Below are 27615 nucleotides of genomic sequence, written 5' to 3'. Positions count from 1 at the left end.
TGCAATAAGTAAGAATTGATGAGAACAACTAACTTAGAAAACGTCATGAGATCGGACCAGTCTCTGGGGATCTATGGAACTTCATTTGTGAAGTTTTATGAATAGAAAGAACCTTTATGTTGCTGTGCAGTGAATCGTGTCCAGTTCCTCATACAGCAGTACATTTACAAAGGATGGTCTTACAGCAGTTTGTGTGTATTCATTTAACAAAACTTTAACCAAATCCTAAGCGTGTTGTGTTGGTTTTTTTATTTAGTTTTTAGATGTTGTGCAATTAGTTCAACGGAAGTCCTGGAAGGTGGGGGATATCTTTCATGCCGTGGTGCAGTACTGCAAGCTCAGTGAGGAAGGCAGAGAAATGACACCAAGTCTGTTTGATTGGCTTCTTGAATTGGGTTAAGAAAGTTCACCTGTCCAGCATTTTTGTTTTATTCCAGTTTAAATAAGCAGTGGTTTGTGTAATGCTCCAATTTCTGAACATCACTGAATAAAATGAGCAACGACATATAAACTCTACAGAAACGGCACATGTCCGTTCCACAACTGAACAAGGAGCAAAGTGAAACCAAGGTGTATTGTATCTTTCTGTATCATGAGGGACTCTTGACGTATTGTGCTATAGGATGTACTGTACTAGGAGGGGATGGATTTTTAGCCTTCTGAATGAGGGGACTACACAGTAAAAGCTTAAATTATCTAATATGTTCCATTTTATTCAGTTTGATTAAATCAATCAGCTAAAATGGGATAGTACACTAACATTCAGCTTTAAAACACCAATATTAGTACAGTTTAACTATTAGAACCAGAGTTTGTTCCAGGATGGCTGGAGACACTCACGTCCCTAGATGAAGAATTGATTTATTTATTTTTTTTTTTTTAAATCCCCATAGTCTGTTTAAGGGGTAAAAAAACAAACAAACAAACAAACAAAAAAAAAAACAAAAAACCCACCCCATACTTTTGAACACTTAACACCTTTGCAGCTAGACAATACAATAAAAAGCTGCTGAAAACACATTTTAGTTTCTTTCCATGCGATTATTTCTCTTCCATAGCTGTTCCTGATTCCTGTCTTCTTCTCAAGGAAATAAAATCTAAACTCTCAGTTACTACCCTTAAAAACTTCATTCCTTTTCACTTGGAGGCAATGCAGTTCAGTCTAGCTACACCTGGCATATCCCTGAACACAGCTCTGCAAGTCAGGGCAGCAGGTTTCTAACCCTGTCCCACCACACACCTGCCATGTGACCTTGGGCGAGTCATTTCACCTCTGTGCCTCAGTGTGCCTACCTGGTAAGAGGGAGTAATGATAATACAATCGTTACGTAAAGTGCTTCTGTTTAAAGCACTATGTGACATGCTACATATCAGTTAAAAGCAGTGAAAAAATGCTATTTTAATTTTAGTTTAATCAAATAAATTGTTAATAAGGTGAAGAAATGCATATCTGAAGAGAGTACCATCTCATCATAAAAATCTTAATTTTCTTAACTGACAAGAAAGCAAAATGATTGTTAAAATTTCAGTAGACATACTTGTTCATTTTGAATATTAGTGTTTGGACTATATGTGATAGTTCACATTACTATAACATTTATATAATGGTTTGATAAGATATACTATGGTATCGTCTTGTTGAGATGATCTGTTAGTATCACGCACTTAATGATACATTCTCTTGACTCTGCCAAAGAGATTGGTTTTGAATTTAAAAGTAAATATAACATAGCACTTCACAGCTCTTCTGCGATCTGTTTCTTTGAAAATATTTATCTTTCGTCTCTCCCTACCCAAATAGCGTAGTAGAAAACCTGCCTGCTTTTCCCAATAAAATATTGAAGAGATGGTTTATTTTCCATATAACAGTATATGCTTCTGTAATATTTCTTGAAAAAAACCCAACCTATCCTTTTGCACTAAATATTTTTGAAAATTTTGAAGTAGTTTTAAATAATTTATGAAAAAGAGCCATATTATCAATTTTGTCTTTAAAACAATTCCTAAACTTGCATGATTGCATCACGCATTTGTTCTGAAATACAAACTGTTAGTGAATCAAAATCTAACATGGAACATTAAACAACATGAGTAATTCTACATCTACTCTGCAGTATATACAAAACAGTGAAGGTCACTTTACTGTCAAGATAAAGGTCGATTTACTGCATACTCTGAATGTAACTGTGCAGTCACTGGGCCTGCTCCTAGGAATTGCTGAACATCCGTAACTCCCACTAACATGAGTGGCAACTCTGAATGCTCAGCATTTCTGAGGCTGAAAGTCAATAAAAAGCACCGAGTATTATAGACTTAAAGTGCTTTGAGTTAATAAATGGGAGTGTATATATTTTTAAACCAAATACAGTTAGTTGTCAGTATACAATTTTTTGCTGTGATAGAATAAATGTTTACTTATCCTACAAAGCACAAATATCATGACAGAGTTGTAACAGTGTGATGCAGTTTCTCTGTACAGTAGTTCTTAATGTTGCAATTTATTCAGAAATAAATTTATGTTATAATGTGCGTCCTCTTTGCCTTCCTAAAAAGTTCATGGATGTGCTATGGTTTTTTTGACCTATTAAATAATATTTGCCTGCCACCCCTGTAGCTTCTCAAAGCTCTGCTTCTGAATGAAAACCATGACCCATGGCCCGGACCAAAACAAGTCAGAGCAAGCTCCAGGTTCTTACCTCAGTACCAAAGCTACAGCTTTACTCAGGTTCCACAACTCATTCAAGTGATACAAGGATAATCATAACATTCTTAGTATCGCAGTATGATAAAAGAGAAATTACATGTTCATTGCTGAGAATTAACCCCAGAATAACTCCCAACATACCGAATCTCTGTTAGTGCTCACTCTAGCTGCTTTCAGCACCTGCAAAAGCGGGCAGGGGGTTGCAGAGACAGAAGTTCAGAATTTTCTTCTGCTTATTTAAGTTTGCACTGATATTTACTGCCCTACTGCCTAGGTGGTATTTCTATGACTAAACAGAAAAAGAAACAAACACTTATCCAAGTAAATTGGAACAGGACATGGCCACCATTTAAAAAGGCTGAAAAATATTAAAAGTCAGCTTTAAATACACATAAATGAGAACTTGATACTGCATACAATTTTAGGTAAAAATCTCAGAGTAAATTATATGCAGTTCAGCCTCTGAGTATACATGAGCATGATGCAGGTTGTTAATATCACAAGGGCATGGAGGGGGTGGCTGCTCACTCTTTCCCAGTACAAACTAAGACCCAACAAATGAAACTCACAAGAGCAAACAAAAAGAGGTGACACATTATGAAATGAGAGCCCAAAACTTGTACATAGATTCAAGTTCCCACTTGGGGAACTGTATAAGTTCTTGAAAGAGATACACCACAATTTACTAAAGAAGACAAACCCTACAAGCCTCAGGAGATGCCCTGGCCATCAGAGACCACCCATGGCAGCAGCAGACAAGTTTGCCTCAGCACCTGCTGCAGAGCTGGTCCCAGTCAGGGCTGTCCCACTCACCTTCCTACGCTGCAAGGCAGCTTCAGGGGAAGTCACCTTCCACCCTGGTGTCGACTCTACCACGCAGCTAATGAAGAGCAGAATTTGGCCTGTAGATACATTAATTCAAATACAGGAGAATTACCTACTAAAAAATATGTATTTAAAAACTTCAGTTTTCATTTTGTTTAGGGTGCTTTTAATTCTGGGATCATTAGAAGTTGAAAAACTATAATCTACCTCAATTTTGTCCTAACACCAAAGATTTTCATAGTGTCTTCAAGTAAATTAACCATTTTATTGTGGTCTATGATAGAAATAGTCACCTGTTTACAGTTATCCTATTAAATTCAGCAGGTAAACTTTCTGGAGAGGCTGATCTTACTGTTTCTCTTGTCTAGTTTCATGCAGAGCTACATGACAGGAGCATAGGAATGTCACCATGAATCCTGCACTCTGATTTTCAAAATCTCCAGGGAAAGAAACCCACCACTCCATTGAAATAAAAAGCCCACATGAGCTACATAAATAATAAAATAAATAATAAAGAATAAAACAAATTCCATCTGAGAAGGAAAGCACATCCATACCAGCGAATTTAAGAATTTTAATTCAAGGCAGAGCCATTCATAAGTATGAGCAAACTCATAATGCCACTTTTTCAAACCCACGCTAAAGCCAGTCATCACAAGGAACAGGCCGTCAGAAAGCAACTTGCAGCTATACAGCATTTAGCAGGACAGACAGTTAAATTAGATAGCTGGACTATCAAACTAATTAAAATAATTTGCAATGAAGACAGGTCTGGCTGATGTGTACTGTGCCCTCCTCCCAGCTTCAGCTGAAAGTTGGACAGTGAAGCACAGCAAACTGGAAAATATAACCAAGCAGGATAAATTTCATATCCTTTCACTAACTACCCAGGAAATGCAAGCGATCACACAGAAGCAGCTAAAAAAGAAAGTCTCAAAAAGTGCCACTTTTAAAACATGAGTGGGTATGAGTATTATTATCCTCACCTATTCAGAAAATAATTTGAATCTCAAGAGATACAAAAAGCATATGTCAAGAGCCCAAGTACACATCGTGTGCTTACATGGTAATTCTTGTCCTTGTCTTGTAAAATGTGCATTCAGCCCTGGGGAAGTTACATGGCACAAGCTAAGGGCTTTTTTCCCAGAAAAACAAACTTGTATATTCACAGATATGTATAGTGGAAGGATTCAGTGGTCTAAAGGACAGAAACAATACAGCAAATATGACTTCCACTATGACAGTCCTTACTAAAGCACACTTCAGGAGTCACCTGAGGTAATCCTTTTCAATAATGTCACAGTGAATCAAGTTTGCCAGCATGGCAGGATAATGTTGAAAGCCACATCCCACTCCAACCACGCAGCGATTAAAGTAACAGCTTGGCCAGCGTAAGGTATGTAGAATCCAAATGTTTTTATAAGATTAAAAAGGCACCAGACAATAGAGTTAGAGCACACACATACATGCTATTTTGGTTGCAGGGACTGAAGTAGAATTAGAGAAAAGGATCAGGCTGCTACCAGAGACACAGAATGGTTTCAGGATGATACATCTATACAACACACTTCTAACATATATCTCTAAAATTTATTAAATCTACACATGGGTAAACCAAGGTGCAGAGAGCCTAAAATCAAAGCATTCATATGATGGTACCTAGAGTACTTTTGAAGTTCTTAGGAGGCGCCAAGTCAGTACGCTTTTCAGCAGTGCTATGAATCACACCAGATGTGTGTTTCACATTTGAGCAGGAAACCTGGATAACTTAGCCCAAAGAGCAATTCTACTCACTCAGTGAATCTAGGAAGAGTCAGAAATAGAGCCCAGATGGCCTCCCAGTCCAATGCTTAGCCTATGAAACCTCAACCCACTCACAATTTTGCATAAAAAATAGGACAAGAGCGCAAAGCCAAAAGCTACTACAGATGTTTGATTCACTGAATCACTAGCATAGTATAAGAGAAAAATCATAAAAGAAAAAGCAAGAGAAAATAACCCAACCTGAAGGGTTAAGCCAAAAAAAAAAAAATTGACTTCCTAATTGCAGTCCCAAAGAATCTTTTTTTACTTTGTGATGGTTACACAGCAAGTCAGATTTCAGTTTTTAACTATGTAGCAGTATTTGTACACATTTCATTACACTAATTTTCCTCCATTTTTGTCAGCGAGAAATCCCCCATGTCACATCTATAAGTACAGGTACAAACTGATCTAGGGACACTGAGCAATTCTAAAGTAACACAGAACTGCATTACCCTTCCCGCCCCTTTCAATTCTGGATTACTGAGATGCACTTTTGATATCATAGATCTTTGCACAAGACAACAGGAAACACCACAAGCATTTCAGTAACATTAATATCAGCCGCTTCACCTACTCGTAAAGGTTTAATTTTAAATGATCTGCAGCACACTGCTTAGTTCTCCCACAACACAACACTACTTGAGACAACCAGGATATTCGCCAACTGATGACAGGCAATTTTGTTTCTTCATTTACACACAAGGATGCTGGCAAGCACTCAGAGACAGTCAAAACACATCAGCATTAGTAACTTCCTATTAAATTTAACAACATTTAGAAGTCAAGTCCATAATCACCCAGAGATATACAATATCAACAAAATACCTTCAAGTTCATTTTCTGCTGCATACTTCCTTTCTTCCTTTTTTCCCCTCAGTCAACATGCATACTTTGTTCAATCCTACCCTCTTTGCCTCTTCATCCTTCTTCCAAGGCTACTGGAAGAGACCAGTTGGCTCTGCTCCTTCTCTACTTCCCGGCAAAAAGCAACTGCAGTTTCAGGTGCTCTGCTAGGAAGTGGGCTGAGCTCTGCATAGGTGAAACCTGTTCGCAATTGCTGGTGAGAGGTAAGTCTGGGCTAGAGCTCACTGTAGGATGGTAAATAACTTGTCGTAGTTCCTCATCCACTTCTCAGTTTATATCACAGTCCTTGGCTCCAACTCTTTGGTGTGTAGAGTTTCTTCATGCTAGCCATAATCTTTGGGCAAGGATTCAGACTTGGAGTCACCACCCATATTATTTTTTTTTTACCTCAGGTGAGAATGGGAGAATAAGGACTGAGCAGAAATTAATGGAATGAATGGAAAGATGTGGGCAAATATGAAAGGGGGGTGAGTGGGAGTTTAACTACAGCATATATGCAATAGTTAATAGCAATGCAATTCACAAATGGTTGCTGGTTTTCTCCAGAAATACCAAGTGGGACATTGTATTACAAGTAGTGAAACTGGCATTTTAACTTAACACTTTATTACACAACAAAAAAATTAATACAAAAGTACTCAGAACAAGTGCATAGCAACACCCCTTTCACACCTGAGAGCATTATAATGCTGTATTTTTTTAAATAAAAGTTAGAAGTTAAGAGTGACACAGAAAGAAATGCGGTCATCCTACTGGATTCATTCACACTAATCATGATTTCTCTCAGGTGACTGAAATAACAGAGCCAGACTCTTCTCAGTGATACCTAGTGAAGAGGTAACATGCACAAACTGAAATATGAGAAAACATTCCATTTAAATATAAGGGGAAAAAAACCCAACTTTTTTTACTGTGAGACTGATCAAACACTACGCAAACGCTATTGCTCAGAGAAACTGTGGAGTCTCCACCCTTGGAGATATTCAAAACCACGTCAGTCCTGGGCAGCCTGCTTGGTTGATAGTGCTTTGAGCAGGGGTGTTGTACTAGACAATCTCCAGAGGTCCCTTCCAACTTCTACTATTCTGTGATTCCATATCTACCAGACATCAGCAAAGTCAAACCTATCAAAATCTAGATAACTTTTCTACTTCAGCAAAGCTGAAGGCGAACAAAGAGGGTAAAAGAAAACAGATCTGAAAGACTGAGTTTATTGACTATGAAACTCACAAAGTAGACATATACCAAACTGGATCTTTCCTTCTCTTCTTTCAGTGCCATATTCTACAGGTGTTATCCTTGCTTCCTAGTAATAAACACACATTATGAAGGAATCATTTAGCTGTATCACATGATTTATCCCTTTTTGTTAACACCTACATCAACAATCTACCCAGAATACTGAGGAGCCAGAGAAATATTTTTCTGTCCATGACTGAGACAGCAGGACTTACAGCAATATTTTTAGCTGAGATCATCCTGCATCCCATATTTTGGTAGTTCAGTCAAAATACCAAAGCAATCACAAATACTCTGTTCATGTCTTTCCCCACTCCCACAACTTTTTGTCTGAAATGAAAGAAACCTCAACAGAGTTCAGTGCCAAATACACAAAAGGTGTGCTCCCATTTAAAAAGCTTTGCTTTTTTGATCATCCAGACCTCCCTCACTGCAATGCATTGTGAGAAAATGGCTTAGTCACTGGTCTGATGCTAGCATATGCTCATAGGAGAGATTGTAGGGTGTGCCCATGCCTTTATACAAATTTGTACATGGACATATTCACTTAAGCCTCAGTTCAAAAGTGAGTTTTTAGCTTTTCTTGACTATATTTTAAGTTACTGCTGGTGCCTGCATTTGGGATATAGCCCCAGGAAACTTTTTAGACTCATTTTTTTTTACCATAAAAAGATTTCAAATGTCTCTCAAAAAAAAAGAAAAAAAAAAAAGGAATATATTAGTTACCTGTGATGATTATATCGCCTTTGTAATTGAAAGCACAAGAGAATATCTCATCAGTATGACCCTCTAATATCTGAAGGCAGTGTCCAGTAGCAGCATCCCAGAGTCGAGCTGTTTTATCAGAGCTGGCTGTTAGTATACGATTGCCTTTAGGGTTGAAACATACCTTTAAAAAAACATAGAAAAGAGTTATATTACTTAGCAAGTCAGTAAGTCAGTATGCCTAGAACAGGAAGCATATCTAGTGATTAAAAGATGAAAACAGAAACCAGCAGCTCTTGCATGCAGCTTTTCATCTGAAATTAAGGATAGTATTCCACTAGAGTCACCCTGGCAAACTTCTGTGGCTGAAAACTTTGTGTATGTAAAAAGGTGTACATACAATGGCCTCACTATAGCATCAAGATTTCAGGACCTTATCCCCCAAACTCACAATTGCTCCACAACTGTACCAACTATATTTAAATGTTATCATTATTCCATTGTAAAATTTATACATATTTTATTGAGTTCTACATTAAATAACATACATCTCTCTAATATCAAAATTTCCACTGGAGGCAGCTCATTTTGTAGTATGTCTTCATATTTGTTAAACATTCATTGCCAAAATTGCATGCATTCCCAGATAATCAGATATATTCTTATAGCACTAACTGGACAATACCAGGTTTATTATATAATGCAAAATTGCTTAATTACTAAGGGCAAAATGCCTGTTCCCCAGAAATCCAATTTCCAAGTAATAACCTTCCCAAGAGATCACAGCTACACAGAACATCTGCAGAAATAGATTGACTTTTCAACATGCTCCCAGATGAGCAGATTCTCACTTCCAGCAAAGAAACCATGCCAGCACTTAGGACCCTGGTGAAGCTGTCCCTAACCCATGCACATGTCAGCATGTATTCAGACTGCATTCCTCACTGCATCTGCACTGAGTGTGAAATATTGCAGTGAGTATATTAAGTAAGGAAAGACTCACTCTTCTGAACTTAATATTCTCTCAGTGGAGTGATTATAATAGCCAAATCAATACAATGAAAGCACATGAGTTTTTTCACTATGAACCACCCTAGTTTCAAAGTATTAATATTTCAATTACAAAATACATCAAACAAAAGCAGCACAGACTTAGCAGACTAGCCTGGAAGGTAGTGAAAACTATCCATTTGAAAGAATAATGAAAAGTTGCAAGCATTAAATAACAAACTTTGAAAAATGCGTACAATTTTAGAAGTAACTAAATGTATTTGGAACTGAACTTTGGCATTCAAAATTGAGCCGGACAAGACTTCTAGCAAAGTTCATGAGCACACTCCTCATGACTAAGTGATTTTTGAAACAGGCTCTATACTTCCAAGTCCCTTATGCACTTTTGAAAATAAGACTCTTCATGTATTTTGCCACAGAAATATGTTTTTTCTGTTCCTTTCCAAAAATTAGGTGTGCAGAGAAATGAAAAAGAGTAAAGAGGAGCAGATCTGGTAGAAGCAAGGAATAAGGGTGATGGCAAAAGCCTCAGGGGCAATAGCCTTAAGATGTCATCAAGAGACTAAAACACTTGTGCTTATTCTTTCAGAGAATCTGGGGACTCCAAGGGTATAATAACACAAGTACAATTAATGGCAGGTCAAACAGAAGCTCCATTAACTATGATCATAGTGAGAGAACATTCAGACAGCATCTCCTTCTCTGGTCCCCTGTTCTCTGCTCAGTGATGCAGAGACCCAACCTATATACTGTTTCAAAAAAAGGAAAGAGGTAAGGAAAAACAATCCTTTCAATGTTAACAAAGCCAGGTATCCATGCCTGGGAGGGACAGACTTCTTAAGTAGCTTGCTAGCTGCCACAATTCTAAGGAATCAAATAGTAAATAGCATGACAATATGGAGAGATGGCTCTTGGTGGAGCCTGTAGGAGTAGCACACCCTTAGTGTGTTATCTTAGGTAAGAATTGGGGAGTTGGAAACAATCATTGACTGATAGCTCTTAGTCAAAAGGAATGTTCTTTTAGTAAAGACAACTTCTTAGCCAGGCCTCTCAATCTTAAATATTAATGATTTTACCACCACATTCCTTAACAGTATTCCTGGTCATGGAATAACTGGCAGATTGGATGTCACATGTAATCAAATAAGAAAAGGTGCAAGCCACAAACAACTTACCTTTGAAATTTCACCTCCATGCCCTTCTAGCTTTGCAATGCACTTTTTTGTTTCTGCATTATAGACTCTTGCTGATCCTGTTGTAGTAGATTAGGAGCCATTTGTGATTGTTACACCTCAGCATGCATTTCAATAAGAACCTTTTAATAAGGCTGGAAAGACCTCATCCTCAGGTTTGATTTCAAAAGAAATAGAAGACAGTCTTAACACAGTTTCCCCAAAGGATAAAGCATGTCAAAAAGGATCTGTAATCTGGTTGGAAAAGGTTGACTTCTTAATGGTTTCTGCTGGAAAACTTCTAAAATGTGAATATAAATGTCCACATAGGCCATGGACTACTGAAGTCTGTAATTTCAGAATGCATGTACTATATATTCAGAAAGCTTTCATTGTGTTTCAGATATTCATTCTATTTAATGAGCTATTAATTATATTTAATAAGATATTGATTACATTTCAGGAAACTTTTTACATTGTCTTATGTCTTAATTTAGCAACTACAGCAAATCAGATCCAAATACTGCCCCCAATCCAGTCTGGTATCCTGTTTCTGGAAGTGCAAATCAAACCACTTAAGTATGTAAAAATAATACAGTATTGTCATTATGCACTATAATGTAACACTGTGCAGGTGAATACAAAAAGCTATTGCAATTCCTAAAAAATAATAAGTATGCAAAACTGCTGCATACCAATAATAAAACAAAATGCTTCTTTCACTACCTCCGTATTTTGTATTCTCTTGCTATGCATTTGGAAAGCCTAGTAGCAAATCCACCATTAAAATTCCAACTACCTTTTTCATTTAAGCCTAAATTTGAGCCACCCAAATCAAACTTCACTCAAAAGCTACTTACCTAAACATTTAAAATGCATTTCCAGACACAAGTGAAATGTTTCCCTGCAAGTTTGAAGTTAAATGGGAAAGACATGTTGAGTTGATTAAAGTGTGAAAAATAAGAAAATTTTCACTGGGGAGAACTTTAATGCTGAACTTTCTATAATGCAACAAACATTGCTTGATCTGTAGTTTCGAGTCGTGACACTCCTCTTTCATCAAGCTACATTCAAAGCAAAACCAAAGGAAATGGACAAAGGTGGTTTATGCTACTATTGCAATTCTTACAGCAGTCCCAGTCGCTTCACTTACCATCAGCAGAGGCAGTTGCAATACGCTGGCCAGCATAATCAAAGCAGACATCCAGTATTTCATCACTGTGACCAGTTAAAGTTGCTATATGTGTCCCAGTCATAGCGTTCCACAGCTGCATAGATAAATAAGGGTTGTGGTTTTTTTCTTTCATTGACTAATTTACTTGATAGATATCTAGTTGTTCCATAAAGCAACATGTATAGGCTGAGACGGGGAGCCAAAGGAACCTTAGTAGATATATGGATGTAGATAAGAACTGTTTAATAATTATCTAGCTTATAATGAAGTTAAAGAAATTTCAATAGAGGTAGTCATGTCCCAAGGGGATGAGAAGTGATGCTTAATGTTTGCATTGTTGAAGCTGGCTGGGGCAGGAGGTAGTCCCTGATGAGAAGCAGCAGCTGACCCCAAAAACCAGCCAAGACCAGCCTTGTGACTTCTTGGAACTAATTTTAATGTGAAGCGGGGATAGATCATGCCTATGTATAGGCGTATTGCAAAACTCTATGTATATGTAACACTTGACTGTATAAATTTGAAGCGAACTGCCGAGTCAGGCACGCACAACTTTGGTGGGACTACCCTTGTGCTGCCCAGCGCTGAATGAACATACCTACTTTACAATCTCACCAATTGTGGAGTCTGTTTTCCACACGTCAGTTTGGCGAGCCAGCCAGGAGGCTCTCTGCTCAGCTGCGGGACCGACTGCGGAGCAGACGCCCCTCGGCGCGCCCCAAGCACTTTCCTCGGAGGAGCCTCCGCTGCCAGCCGCTCACCGCGGGAGTAGACAACAACCTCCTGAAGCCACGGACCAAACAGTGTGTGTCACAAGGGGAGCCTGAAAAAGTACGGGCCGGGGCAGCTGGTAAATTGCGCAGAGACGTCTGGCGTGCAGCGCAGTGCCCGTATGGGAGGAGGGTACCCTGTATTGTGACAAGGGGGGATCTGCTGACCGATAGAGTGGCCGCCAGCGATCTTGGGGGTAGATCGAGCAAATCCGGGGTGACTGCTGCATCCCACTATCGGGAGCCAGGATGGACCTGTCAATGACTGGTATATAAGAGGCAGGAGAGCGTAAGCAGACCCCCTCGCAATTGCGCTTGGTACATTTCTGCAGCTGCTGAAAGGTTGTCAACTGGAGCGATGATTGTATGATGTGAATGTTTGGAAATTTAATGTTAAAGATTTTGTGTATGTGGAAATGTTATGTTGAGATTTAGATGTGTATATATGCTAGTTAATGTGTAAATGTCTAAAACTGTGGATTGAATGTTTGAGTAAAAGAGACGCAGCTCAGCTGCGGAGCGTGTGTGGAGTTCTGATCCGCAGTCTCATAACTCCACAAGGGGTACAGCGGGAGACAAACAAAGTGTGACTCCCTGATGATTTTGAACTTGAATTTATATGTTAGCGTTGTAATTGTAAGTTTGAGTTTGATTATCTTAACCATTTTGTGGTGTTGGTATAAGAAAGTCCCTGTATGGTGCATCACATAAATGTAGGTATTTGAATGGTGTCTTTTACATCCAGGAAATGAGTGCATGCCCTCATATGTCCTGCAATGTGTGTGGTGTAAACAGAGGTTGCAAATAGATTGTGGAGGGGATATTGAATGCCCTGAGTGTCGGGTTTGGACTCCCTGGGATAAGAGGGGACAGGCTACGTATACAGTTGAGATTGTTTGCGGTTGGAAAGGTAGCCGAAATAGTGAAATTGGCGTGTGGAAAGGAAAATTTAATCCCGGAAATTCGGGATGTGTGGGAGGAAAACTGGGAGAAGACTATAAAGAGGTGTAAGAAACGATTTGCATGGAAGCTTATTAAAAGGAGAAGTTATAAAATGGGAAACAATCAAGGGGGAATATTGAGGAAGAGTCCTCTGGGTTGTGTAACTGCCCACTGGAAAGATATTGTTGGGACTGGAGGTAAGGAAAATAAAAAGAACCTTATTAAGTATTGCAATCAATGGTGGCCGTTGTGTAAGTTAGAAGGTGATGCTAAGTGGCCACTTAATGGGTCAATAGATTATAATACTCTATTACAGTTAATGCTGTTTTTAAGGAGAGAAGGAAAATGGGATGAGGTTTCATATGCAGACATGTTTTTCACCCTCCGAAACCATCCGGAGTGGCAAAGGGACTGTGGAATGGTACCCCCACAGGACCCCATGGTGCTCGCAGTTGAGCGAGAAAACAAGGAGCTTAGAGGTAAACTGAGGCGGTGTTGTTTGGCATGTAGTATTGGACAAAGATGTACAAAGACAAATAAAATCCATCAGGCACCAGAAAAAGATCTAACTGATTTGTTTAAGCTTCCCCCTCGACCACAGGAACAGGATGCAGACTCGGATAGAACTCCGACCCCCCCCGGACAACCCTGTATCTTCCTGTACTTAGAAGAAAACTACCTCAACAGCTTTACAAGCACCTCTCCAAGAGGTGGTGAGGCCGGATGGTGGGATGATGTTAATCAAAATACCCTTTTCTACTGCTGACCTAGGGGAATGGAAAAAGGTTGCAAAAGATTATAGGAGTGATCCGGTAAGTGTAACTAAACATTTCCAATTTATTGTAAAACAGCATAACCCTGACTGGAAGGATATACAGCTATTATTGGAATATATGACCGAGACAGAGAAACAGCTGATTTTAAAAACAGCAGGGAACCTAGCTGAAGATCATTATAAGATTACAGGAGGGGACTTTAAGGAATATTTCCCTCTCCAAGACCCAAGTGTGATGTTAATAGATCTGCACATATGGAAAGATTGCAGGGGTATCAGGATTGGATTAAAAAAGGAATGGAGAGGGCAATCCCCAAAACTATAAATTGGTCAGCTTTATATGCAGTCAAACAGAGTCCTTCTGAGTCTCCATCTGAATTCCTGGATCGATGGAGGGATGTAATGCGCCGCAGCACACCACTGGATCCTGGGTCAGAGGTAGGAGTACAACAATTGGTCTCCCTGTTTTTGGATCAATCTACAGGGGATATAAGTCGCAAACTTCAGAAATTCAGAGGGTAGGAATTTAGAAATATTATTGGATGAAGCATGGAGAGTATTTAGTAACAGAGAAGAAGGATATAGGCAAGGGCAAAGGAAATTAATGGCTGTTAACCAGGAAGAAAGAGGAACAGGGCCTAGACGAGACTTGCCCCAACTGGGTAAGGATCAATGTGCTTTGTGTAAGAAATTTGGTCATTGGAAAAAGGAATGCCCAAAGAACAAGAAGGAGGATCAGAAGGCTCAAACAGGAAGAATGGTAGCCCATGTGAAGGGAGATTGACGGGAACCTGGGGAATCTACCCTAGCAGATCCAATGGTTATAATTAAGCTAGGGAAAACACAACAAGAGGTAGAATTTTTGGTAGATACGGGGGCAACATACTTGGTTCTGAACCAAGCTTTGATGCCCCTGGGAGATGATTATGTCATGGTGAAAGGAGCAACTGGCCAAAGTGAAAAGGCGTATTTTTGTAAACCTTTAAAATATAAATTAGGAAAACAGTGGGGCATTCATAAATTTTTATATATGCCCAACTCCCCAAAGGCACTTCTGGGAAGTGATTTGTTGGAACAATTGGGAGCAAAAATTGTATTCTTTCATTAGTACCGTTGTTGTTGTTGTAATTTCTTTGTGTTGTCCCAGCAAACTGCCTTTATCTCAACCCTCGAGGTCCAGTTTCTTTTTCTTTTCTCTCCTCCGTCTCCTCCCCATCCCACCGGAGGGGGGCGGAGGAGTGAGGGAGCGGCTGCGTGGTCCTTTGTTACCGGCCGGGCTGAAACCACGACAGTCCTTTTTGGCGCCCAACGTGGGGCAAGAAGGGTTGAGATAACGACAGATCTGGCCAGAGCATGTTGAAACAAATTTGTCATACGCATTTCTTATACTAGATAAATAGATGTTAGTCACAATGTTGTTTCATTTGTTTACATGGTGGCGTTTTGTAAGCTCTTATATGCTCTATGTATTGCCTGTAGTTGCGTATCTCATCTCTGGGAGAGTGATTGGGATTATCATTTTGCTGTACAGGGCAATGTTGACTTGTGAAATGATTACATCACTGGTCATGAAGTTAAGCTGGTATCTGTATGAGGCAGTGATATCATTTCCATACTTTGGGCACCTTCTGTTGGATTTTATTGGTAATTACACCCAATCCATGGGGAAGTTAGGGGGGGACACCTCCCCCCGTCCGTTTGCCTCCCTTTTCTCCTTCTGACTAATTACAACAGCTTTCGAGAATTTTGAATATCCTTGGTGTAATGAACGAGTTAACTTTGTTCATGAAATCGGGAAGGGAGAAGAGACATATTGAAAGTTAGCAGATGCCTTGTGTAAATAACAAAGCTTGCTTAATTGGTGCGTAAAGGTCACGGGAAGAGGGCAACGGCTATAACTTACTAACTAAGGAGGGAAAAGAACAACAGCTATAATCTACCAGATAAGGGGATGGACTCTGCCAAAACTGTACTTTTTCACATCAAAAGACATTCTACATCAAAAGACACTCGTCCTTAAGAAGATAAACCAAATCTGCTTAGTAACAGACCTGCATGAATGAAGAAAGAAGAAACAAGACAAGACGGAGACTTGCAAGAAAGAGGTGCATGAACTGTATATAAAGAATGTAACTATAACATAAAGTTGTGAGCTTGTGGCGGAGCACTGCCTCCCCGGCCGCCCAGCACTGTTTTGCTCTCCTATCGCTTGCTAATAAATTCGACTTTTTTTATTCACTACAAATTGGCTCCTCCAATTTGTCACGAGCGTCTATAACACTTGGGATGCGCAAGCCAGTGTGCTGTTAGAGCTATGCCTCCTGACAACAGGTACTGTGGCTACCCCAACCCTGACAACAGGCACCGTGGCTGCCCCTACCATGACAACGGGTACCGTGGCTGCCTCTACCCCGGTGACAGATACTGCAGCTAAACCAGAGTATCAGTAAAACAGTGCCAGTATCAGTCGCCCCTGTACAGAAAAAGAAACACACAAAGAAATCAGTTCGCTTAGTGAGAGATGAAGATGAACCAGGGTCATCGTGAGAACAGGAGAAAGAGACAGAACCTGAAATAATTACCCGATCTCTATCCCTGAGTGAGTTGTGTGACATGCAAAAAGATTTTAGCCGCCACCCAGGTGAGCACATTGTTACCTGGCTGCTCCGATGCTGGGATAGTGGGGCTAGGAGTGTGGAATTAGAGGGTAAGGAAGCTAAGCAGTTGGGATCTCTGTCTAGGGAAGAGATGCAACATATAGATGGGCTCAAGATCGAGGGGTGGACTTGACCCTGGACACTATCTCACAGGTCATCCATGAATGTGAAACATGTGCTGCAATTAAGCAAGCCAAGCAGCAAAAACCCTTGTCGCATGGAGGGCGATGGCTGAAATATAAACAGTGGGAGGCCTGGCAGATTGACTATATCACACTCCCACGAACACGCCAAGGCAAGTGTCATGTGGAAGCAACCACTGGATGGCTGGAAACATACCCTGTGTCCCATGCCACTGCCCAGAACGCTATCCTGGGCCTTGAAGAGAAAATTTTATGGCAACACGGCACCCCAGAAAGAATCGAGTTGGACAACGGGACTCACTTCCGAAACAACCTCGTAGACACCTGGGCCAAAGAACATGGCATTGAGTGGGTATATCACATCCCTGATATCACACACTGGCCTCCAGAAAAATCGAACGATACAATGGACTGCTGAAAACTACATTGAGAGTGATGGGGGGGGTGGAAATTTCAAGCATTGGGATACACATTTAACAAAAGCCACCTGGTTACTTAATACTAGAGGATCTGCCAATCAGGCTGGCCCAGCCCAACCAAGACTTCCACATACTGTAGAAGGGGATAAAGTCCCTGTAGTGCGCATGAGGAGCATGTTAGGAAAGACAGTCTGGGTTAGTCCTCCGTCAAACAGAGGCAAACCCATTCAAGGGGTTGTTTTTGCTCAAGGACCTGGGTACACCTGGTGGGTGATGCAGAAGGATGGGGAATTTCGATGTGTACCTCAGGGAGATTTGATTCTGGGAGAAAATAGCCAGTGAATTGGGCTGTATGATATTTAACTGCTAAATAACCTGCCAATGCATGTCATTGTATCTATAGTGTCTATATGCCATATCAAGGGTATTACTGTAAGAATTACCCAAATGACTGCAGGATGGACTTTTGAAACTGAGCCAAGTACAACAGCGATAGAACTTGAACTGGCACCCAGCAATTTCCTCAAGATCAACATCTCTGACCTGCAGACCAAGGGCGTGAGTTGCACCAAATGTACTAGCCACAAGTTCCAGAGGCAGCATACAACAACTCAACATCTCACACCATCTCTCTTATACTGAAGAACTGTAACAACAGATGGAGCCCCAAAAATCGATGGACACATTAGAGGGATAGCCCATAGGCTAAAGGAACACCATTTGCATGTGTGTGTGTGTGCGGGGGCGGGTGGGGGAGTCCATATACTTATATATAAGACAAGGAAAGTGGTAGTGGTTGATTGGAAAATGTAAGATCTGGGCATGATGTAGATGGTATAGAATAAGGGGTGGATAATGTCCTGGGTTCAGCTGGGATAGAGTTAATTTTTACAGGAACCTGGGAGGTAGGGGGCATAGCCGGGGCAGCTGACCTGAACTAGCCAAGGAGCTATTCCATACCATGTGACATCATGCTCAGTATATAAATGGGGAGCGGGCCGGGGGGGAGTCTCTCTCGACTTTCGGTGGGGGGAAGCGTCGGAGCATCAGGTCCCGGGTGGTGAGCAGTTGCACTGTGCATCACTCTTTTTGTATATTCTTTCATTAGTACCGTTGTTGTTGTAATTTCTTCGTGTTGTCCCAGTAAACTGCCTTTAACTCAACCCTCGATGTTCCAGTTTCTTTTTCTTTTCTCTCCTCTCTCTCCCCCATATCCCACTGGAGGGGGGCGGAGGAGTGAGCGAGCGGCTGCATGGTCCTTTGTTACCAGCTGGGCTGAAACCACGACAGAGTGGAACAAGGAGACTGAATGAGCCTTTGAGCTACTGAAAAAGGCTTTGATGCCAGCCCCGGCCTTAGGACTCCCAGATGTCAGTAAGCCATTTCTTCTTTACTCCCACGAGAAGCAGGGCATTGCCCTGGGAATATTAGCACAAAACCTGGGTCCATGTCGACAGGCAGTTGCCTACCTCTCTAAGCAGTTAGACACGACTGAAAAAGATTGGCCTGGATGCCTGCGGGCAGTTGCAGCTGTGATACTGAACATACAGGAAGCCCGAAAGTTTACTCTGGGCCAGAAAATAACTGTTTTGGTGTCTCGTACAGTATCAGCAGTACTGGAAGCAAAGGGTGGACATTGGCTCTCTCCACAAAGATTCCTGAGATATCAAGCTATATTAGTAGAGCAGGATGATGTGGAGATTGTAGTCACTAACATTGTCAACCCAGCTTCTTTTCTCAGTGGGAACACAGGAGAACCGGTACATCATGACTGTTTAGAAAACATCGAAGCAACATACGCAAGCCACCCAGACCTGAAGGACAGCCCCATGGAAAACAGAGAAACTTGGTTTACAGACGGAAGCAGTTACATCCTAAATGGTAATCGACATGTGGGGTATGCCATCTCCACCAGCCAAGAGGTAATAGAATCAGGGACTTTGCCCATGAACACCTCTGCACAGAAGGCAGAAATAATTGCTCTAACCCGTGCCCTGGAATTGGCCCAGCGCAAAGTTGTGAACATTTATACAGACTCAAAATATGCCTTTGGAGTTGTACACGCACATGGAGCAATTTGGAAGAAGAGAGGACTATTGAATTCCCAGGGGAAAAATATCAAGCACACAGAAGAAATTCTGAAGTTACTGGAAGCTGTCCAGCTCCCTGAGAAAGTAGCAATTATGCATATTAAGGCACACCAGGAAGTGAGCTCAGATTTGGAAAAAGGGAATGAACTGGCAGACAGAGAGGCAAAACAAGTGGCCCAAACAAAGGTAAAAATAGAAGGGGCTTTAATTCCTGATAAACAAATCTCCCTAAAAGGTAAACCAGAATATACCAGGGAAGATCAGAAGCTTATTACAGATTTGGAAGGGTCATATAATGAAGAGGGGTGGGCTCATACCCCACAGGGAAAACTAATCATTCCCTCTTGCTTACTGTGGCATTTGATATGGGAAGAGCATAGGAAAAGACATGGGGGGACAGAGGCTCTGTATAAACATTTGATAAGAGAAATTGTGGCTAGAAATTTATATACCATGGTGAGACAGGTGACTCAACAATGTGATCTTTGCCTTCAGACTAATCCTAAGAATACGCCCAAACTAGAAATGGGTCAGATGATTGGGAAAGGCAATGGGCCTGGACAGCAATGGCAAATTGATTTCACAGAACTTCCAAGAAAAGGTGGGTATCAATATTTACTAGTATTAACTGATACCTTTTCAGGTTGGCCTGAAGCATTCCCAACAAGAACGGCTAAAGCACGGGAGGTAACTAAAATATTAGTGCAAGAGATAATACCACGTTTTGGGGTTCCAGCAGCCATGTCCTCTGACAGAGGACCACATTTTGTCTCAAAAATAGTACAACAAATTACCTGCCATTTGGCAACGTCATACTCCATATCACCCCCAGTCGAGTGGTCAAGTGGAAAAAATGAACCACTTAAACAGCAAATTGCAAAATTGGGACAAGAAGCAAATCTGACATGGCCTCAGTCTCTCCCTCTAGCCCTTTTGCATATACAAACAAAAACAAGGGCGAGGGAAGGACTGAGCCCCTTTGAAATTTTGTATGGACGACCCTATGAAATACAGAATGGGGTGTCTGTGCAAGCTGGGGATGAAATTGTGACCTCTTACACGGTAGCATTGAGTAAGCAGCTCAATAAAACCAGGAAGCATGTGGCTGGGACTCGAGGAAGAGGTTTGGATGGACCTGTACATAATATACAACCTGGAGATTATGTATATGTAAAGTCTCTTACAGAAAAAACCCTGGAGCCACAGTGGGAAGGACCATTCCAAGTACTACTCAGCTCCTTTACTGCAATCAGAATCAAGGAACAGAACGCTTGGATTCATCACACCAGAGTGAAAAAGACACCCAAAACTCCATGAAAAGTCACCACGAAACCCGATGGACATTTAGTTTTTACGCAGTAATATGAGGAGTTGTGGGGACTCTGTGTAACACATGGGATGAAAACCTGTTTGTCAGCGATGCAGGTTATAGTGTTTCCAAAACACAGGGGATTCCTACAGCGAATGGAAAAAAATCGGTTGCGACGAAAACTCGAGTCCAACAAATATTTTGAGAGAATGCTAGATAGGGAAACAATGCATTATAAGTACTAGAGTTGGATATAGTAAAAGAATTTAGCATTTTCTAGAAAAGGGGGGACTGAGACGGGGAGCCAAAGGAACTTTAGTAGATATATGGATGTAGATAAGAACTGTTTAATAATTATCTAGCTTATAATGAAGTTAAAGAAATTTCAATAGACGTAGACATGGCCCAAGGGGATGAGAAGTGGTGCTTAACGTTTGCATTGTTGAAGCTGGCTGGGGCAGGAGGTAGTCCCTGATGAGAAGCAGCAGCTGACCCCAAAAACCAGCCAAGACCAGCCTTGTGACTTCTTGGAACTAATTTTAATGTGAAGCGGGGATAGATCATGCCTATGTATAGGCGTATTGCAAAACTCTATGTATATGTAACACTTGACTGTAAAAATTTGAAGCAAACTGCTGAGTCAGGCACGCACGACTTTGGTACTACCCCCATGCTGCCCACCGCTGAATGAACATACCTACTTTACAATCTCACTGATTGTGGAGTCTGTTTTCTGCATATCATAAGCCCTTTCTGATATCTGACAATGTATTAACATGAAGCTTGGATATAAAACAATGAAGAGTAACTGTTTAATCAGTTTAATGAAGAAGTCCTATATTTTTTATTTCAGTGTATTGATTAAATGAGCCTTAAAATATATATTGTTATTTAACTGGACTTCACTAAAATGAATAAGCTTATAGGTTTTGCATTTAGTTGTAAATTCTTTAATGAATTGCATATTAGTTTAAAATAATGCTCTTCCATTTACAAAATATATATTTTATATCAAGTAGCTGTATTCAATACAAACTCAACTTTCTTACCATGCATGTTTTGTCCATTGATCCAGTGACAATGAGAGAACAGTCCCAGTTGAACTGTGCACTGCTAATCTCTCCTCGGTGACCTATTAAAGTATGTAACATCCTACCAAAAAGAGAATTTACATTTTTAGTGTGTATTTTGATATATGCATATAAATTATAAGTAAAGTTTATAAAATAGTATAGTTAAGGTGTCAAGTCTTCACCATTTTATCCATTAAAGCAATTAAATGGAGTGGTACAGCTCATTTAGGATTCTAGTACTACATCAATTCTATTTTTTATCTTTGAGACAGAGAGGCAGTAAGGAATAAAATGCCAAAGTTCTTCGTTCTGTTTCAGAAATATTGCAGTGAATATATTTCCAGTGAAATGTGATGACTTTCCAGTGCCAGAGACAGATTTCTTGTATTCATCTACATACAAAGCACATACAGCAAGTTTTTTCACACTACTCTCCCATTATCCTACTTCAATGAACTGTAAAAAGTACATCTTTAAAACTCCATATAATCTAAACCTTTTTATAAAATCCACTTAAGATCAATGGAACTTAATCAGGTACTTAATGTGAGCATATTCCTAAGTAACAGGCAAATGAAAGCCAAACTGAAATATGATTTCTAATCCTCATTAATTCTAAACTTCTTGCTGCAAAAGACTGGCAATACTAGTTCCATTAAATTCTTCAGCTTTAGCTGAACAGAGAGGATACAATTGGCCACTATGGCTTCCTATGAATTACTGGCCTATAAGGCAACGAACCCTAAAAAAGATTAGTTGATATACACATATTGAAGGATTAGTAAATTAGGTTATTATCACAATGCTAATATCACTGTATCATTAATAGAAAACTGTTTTAACTAATGGATAAACTAATGACTAGAAAAACAACTAAATGAGTTTAAGTGACTGAAATGTTTTTATTCATTGCACAGGATATATAAGGGTAGCTAAATGAGTATATATGTTAAATGAACAGCAAAGCAAATCTCCTGAGCCATTGAATTTTCTATTTGTTTATGATAACAAAATCTTGATTATACTCATGTCATTTTACAGAATTACTCCTTCTACTTTCTAACAATGTGAGGCCTGCACTATTATAATTGTGTAGACCTTTATACAGTAAAACCAAAAATCAACAAGCAGAAAACAACAGTAGAAAACTTCTTCTGTGAACATATTATTTGGCCATCAAGACTGCTGTTATTGTAATACCCAATACCCCAAATACCTAATAATAAAAAAAGTTTTAATTTAAAAATTAAAAGCTTTAATTTCCAAATTTCAAAAAGGCAGTCCAGGCTTCACACTTCAATGTAAATATCTGATCAATAAGCAGAATAAATAGCAATGTGTGGAACATCTCACAGAAACCACTGTCTATCAGATACACAATTAGATAGAAGCCAGAAAACAGGCTTGTGAAATGCCATAAAAATTTTGCATTTAAATTATTTTAAAAAAAAGAATCCACTTCAGTCATAATACTTCTTTAGCCTTCAGTTCCAGTGAAATTTAATATGTGGATGTTCTAATATTTGCACCATAATTGCAAAATTGCAAATAAGAAGGAACTGTCTCTCTCTCAGCATCCTGGTGTCCAGCATCCTGACCCCAGTTACAGGCTATTGATTTGTCAAAGGAACCTCTGAAGACACCTTCAACTGAACTATAGCTGACTGTATCTACCATGGAGAAATTATTGAAATATTGACCTATATTACAAAGGCATGTTTTTCCCTTGCCCCCCTTTTTTAAAAAATTTTAACATTTTATGAAGAAAATCTTGAACCTTCTTGAAATTTCTTGTCCCTACATCAACTTCCCTCAGGACAATTCTAGATACCTACCCAGAATAAAACTGAGGAACCCAGACACTCATCAGGCAGCCAGCAAGATTAACAGAAACTTCAGGTTCAAACTCAAATTTGGAAAGCAGTGTTTCTCATGTATTTCATATGGTGAATGATGGGCACACAAAACCTCACCTACAAGTTTTTTGCAAATCTACATGAACCTGTATACAGCAAAGTATGATTTGTTCACAGTCTTTCTGCCTGCAACTTTTCATTATTACTAAATCTATACATGCTCAGATGCCATCTAAAAGGCTGAATGCTGGCCCTGGCACAATTATATTACCTACTAGGTAACTACTAGAGCTGCCAGTGTTTAAAAAGGAAATTTTTCCTTCATATTCCATTTCCTGGTATTGACCATGATTTAAAGTCCACATTCATTTCTTAGGAAAAAAAAAAAGAATGCAACAGGAAAATCTCAAGACTTTGACTTTACTGCAGGCTCAGACGAGAAGCTGGAAGAAGCAGCTGTTTTTAAACAAAAATATTTGCAAGAACACCAGGCTGAATGAAGTTGAATCCAAAGGCCCAATTTGCTCAGGGAGTGCCTCCTAAGTATTTGCATACCAAACATTAAACTGCTGGTGTTGAATAAGCTCAAAGCTTACAAGATCAAGCCTTACATGATTTACTATGTGTACATTATTTTTTAAATCACATGATTACTCTCATTTTGAAGCAATACACATTGTTTATTACCCCAAGTTATCACTATATACACATTTTCTTTTTATATATAAATTTCAAAGATATTCCCCCTGCTCTCACAAAAAAGAAAAAAGGCATGACATCTGAAAATGTAATAGAACTGTTCTCTTCATAAATTACTTTGTCAGTAATCAGGGCAATCATTTTACTATTCTATTTATCCTGAGTTTCCAGTTGAAAAAGCAAGTGGATTTGTCAGGATAATACAACAAGTTCATATTTAGCTACTACATTATTATTTGTTGGCATCATAATCAAGACATTTTGTTCTCTGGAGTCGGAAGGGCCCAATTTTCTCCTCTTTATAAATTTATACTGACATAAAGGATTGTGAGAAGAAAAACTGACCCTCTATAGTTTTTAAAGAAAATGTGACCAGAATAATTTTCTATGGCATAAAATATACTTTCTTTCTACTTAAACAGTCTATTCCACCTAGAAATTCTAGACACCTTCCAAACCACGGGTTTCCATGTTGATATTTTCCTGTTTGGAGAATTTATCAGCAACAAACACGGGATCTGCCCAGTTTGTGTGCTTCCTCAGTGCTCATAAGATGGAAATTTAGAACAAAAAACATATACAGAAGCATTTCATGAGCAGCATTCCTCTTCAGAAGAACAAAGGGAACAGGAGCAACAAATGATAAGATGAAGGAACGCATACTCTAAATAAAGCAAAAATACAAGGTCTGTAATTCGTAGCTCAACATTGTCTCTTTCATTTGTCATTAAGCCATGCAATGTAAAATTATATTTTTTAGTACTTTAGTACCTGCCAGTGCCAACATCCCACACTGCTACTGTATGGTCAAAGGATCCAGTGATAATCCTATCTCCAGTGGTGTTGAAAGACAATGCAATAATTTCTGCTGAATGTCCCTGAGAGAATTTTAAAAAAAGGGAGCATGAGAAAGCAAATTATAACTTTTCCATTAATGTAGTTTAATATGTAGCTTTTTTCAGCAGCATAATCCTCCTATAACCCTTCAATATGTTATTTACTGTCTTGACCAGTATATATATATATATATACACATATATATTGAGCACACCCTCAGTAAGTTTGTGGATGACACCACGTTGGGAGGGAGGGTTGACCTGCTCGAGGGTAGGAAGGCTCTACAGAGGGATCTGGACAGGCTGGATCAATGGGCTGAGGCCAATTGTATGAGGTTCAACAAGGCCAAGTGCCGGGTCCTGCACATCAGTCACAACCACCCAATGCAGCCCTACAGGCTTGGGGAAGAGTGGCTGGAAAGCTGCCAGGCAGAAAAAGACCTGGGGGTGCTGGTTGACAGCCAGCTGAATATGAGCCAGCAGTGTGCCCAGGTGGCCAAGGTGGCCAACAGCATCCTGGCCTGTATCAGAAATAGTGTGGCCAGCAGGAGCAGGGAGGTGGTCGTTCCCCTGTACTCGGCACTGTTGAGGCCTCACCTCGAGTCCTGTGTTCAGTTTTGGGCCCCTCACTACAGGAAAGACATGGAGGTGCTGGAGTGTGTCCAGAGAAGGGCAACAAAGCTGGTGAGGGGCCTGGAGCACAAGTCTTATCAGGAGCAGCTGAGGGAAGTGGGGTGGTTTAGTCTGGAGAAGAGGAGGCTGAGGGGAGACCTTATCGCTCTCTACAACTACCTGAAAGGAGGTTGTAGTGAGGTGGGTGCTTGTCTCTTCTACCAAGAAACTAGAGATAGGATGAGAGGAAATGGCCTCAAGTTGCACCAGGGGAGGTTTAGACTGGATATTGGGAAAAATTTCTTTGCTGAAAGGGTTGCCAGGCATTGGAACAGGCTGCTCAGGGAAGTGGTGGTGTCACCATCCCTGGAGGTATTCAAAAAACGCATACAAGGCACTTCAGGACATGGTTTAGAGGGCATGGTTGATGGCTGGACTTGATGACCTTAAAGGTCTTTTACAACCAAAAAGATTCTATGATTCTATGATCACAATTTCGACAGAAATATCTACTGGACTGTGGAATATTCAGTATCATAACAACTGCAAAAAATCAGGCACATCACTTAAGCAGTGAGCAATTGTCCAGTGATGTCATCGGTGCATATTTTCCATATTTGATTTAAACAGAATCGCATTTGTTCACCAATACACACTGAAATCAGATGATTCATTTACAGTAAACTACAGTACAGTTTGTCATTGGTGTTGGTGGAGAGTGTTGGAAAAATGAATGTAAGCACACTTATAAGCTAAAGTTTCACACATTCCACTGCTCTTTGCTCTGCTCAGGGCTCTGAGAAAGCCAAGGAGGAGAAAATGCCTTCCTCACTCTGTAGGCCACGTACACCAAAGGAAGCTTATGCACTACCTGTTATTTAGTATTTACATGAGAGAAATACATTGAAACAGCACAGGCCAATCTGAACCTGTGGAATCCCCGCAAGTCACGTAGAGCAGAGACATCACAACCTAGAGGTAATTGGATGGTTGTCCTCTGCTGATGTTTACAGGAAGAAGATCCATACAGATATCGTGTCTGACATTAATGTTCTCAGAGTTAATGCAGAGGAGGTCATAATTTACAGTATAGCAACATGTTTTAATGAGCAATGGAAGGCATTCTAGTCTATAGCAGTACTGTCACTGAAATGAGAAAATTTGTCTTTTGATATATAGAACTTCTCATAAAATACCATAGCTTTAACATTGCCTTCAAGTTTTCTTAATCTGTTTCATAACTGCAGTCACTCTGGGGCTACCTAGTAAAAGAAACTCTGCAAGTTTTGAAACTGTTGTAATGGTTATACTATTATTTATCTCAGCTAGAAAACTAAGAAAGCAAGGAACACCTTTAGAAACATAAGGAAGGCAAACATACACTTAAAGTGACTATTTCTTCTCCTTTCTCTATATTCCATAGTTTGGCAGTGGTATCCATGCTTCCAGTTGCCACCAACGTACTCTGAAGATTAAATGATAAACATACCTGTAGCAAGAAATATTGGATGGAAAAAGTGGGAAAGGAGACTATTTATAAACATTTTCTCAAAAAAAATGGGTCAGGATTAATATTTTTAAACAAGACAAAAGTCTCATTTAAGATTTTATGGTATACAGAAACACTGCAGAGTTCTTCCAACAGCTCACTAGAAGAGCAACAAATCCTTATCACATAGCTCTGGACGACTACTCAAATCAAATAGACTAATTGGCTGCTTTGCAACAGCAATGCATTAAAAAGACTTACTGAAAGATAGCCTGGATTAAAATTCACTATTTAGGTTCTTCATTTTGTGTCACAGGGAGAAATTATTTAGTTCACAAAGTTTTAATGAAAATCAAGACTGAAGCAGTTTGTTAATTTGTTAACAGTGCATAGTTAACTGGCAGAGAACTATGTATTCAGTATCAGTATCTGTAACACAATAAACTTG

The 27615-nt window shown here is 39.8% G+C and overlaps 2 protein-coding genes across 3 annotated transcripts in view; one reads left to right on the top strand and one right to left on the bottom strand.

The window, feature by feature from the left end:
• SPHKAP (SPHK1 interactor, AKAP domain containing) overlaps positions 1–869 on the top strand; it is a 74415-nt gene extending 73546 nt beyond the window's left edge. For both annotated transcript variants that reach the window (XM_049803890.1, XM_049803889.1), the window contains one exon: positions 257–869. In XM_049803890.1, the coding sequence (XP_049659847.1) occupies positions 257–400 (144 nt within the window). In that variant the 3' untranslated portion in view covers positions 401–869. The remainder of the gene's footprint in view (positions 1–256) is intronic.
• A 6445-nt stretch (positions 870–7314) lies between these two features.
• The window catches only part of DAW1 (dynein assembly factor with WD repeats 1), a 32318-nt gene continuing 12017 nt past the window's right edge, over positions 7315–27615 (bottom strand). Inside the window, exons 7-13 of the mRNA XM_049803906.1 lie at positions 27060–27167; positions 25002–25108; positions 21652–21754; positions 11480–11594; positions 10330–10406; positions 8165–8327; positions 7315–7505 (exon numbers count right to left, since the gene is read on the bottom strand). Of these exons, the coding sequence (XP_049659863.1) occupies positions 7471–7505; positions 8165–8327; positions 10330–10406; positions 11480–11594; positions 21652–21754; positions 25002–25108; positions 27060–27167 (708 nt within the window). The 3' untranslated portion in view covers positions 7315–7470. The remainder of the gene's footprint in view (positions 7506–8164; positions 8328–10329; positions 10407–11479; positions 11595–21651; positions 21755–25001; positions 25109–27059; positions 27168–27615) is intronic.

This window comes from Accipiter gentilis, chromosome 6 (genome assembly GCF_929443795.1).
Source record: "Accipiter gentilis chromosome 6, bAccGen1.1, whole genome shotgun sequence".
Taxonomy (NCBI): Eukaryota; Metazoa; Chordata; class Aves; order Accipitriformes; family Accipitridae; genus Astur; species Astur gentilis.
The sequence above is the reverse complement of the archived record's forward strand: the minus strand, read 5'-3'. Positions and strand labels throughout refer to the sequence as shown.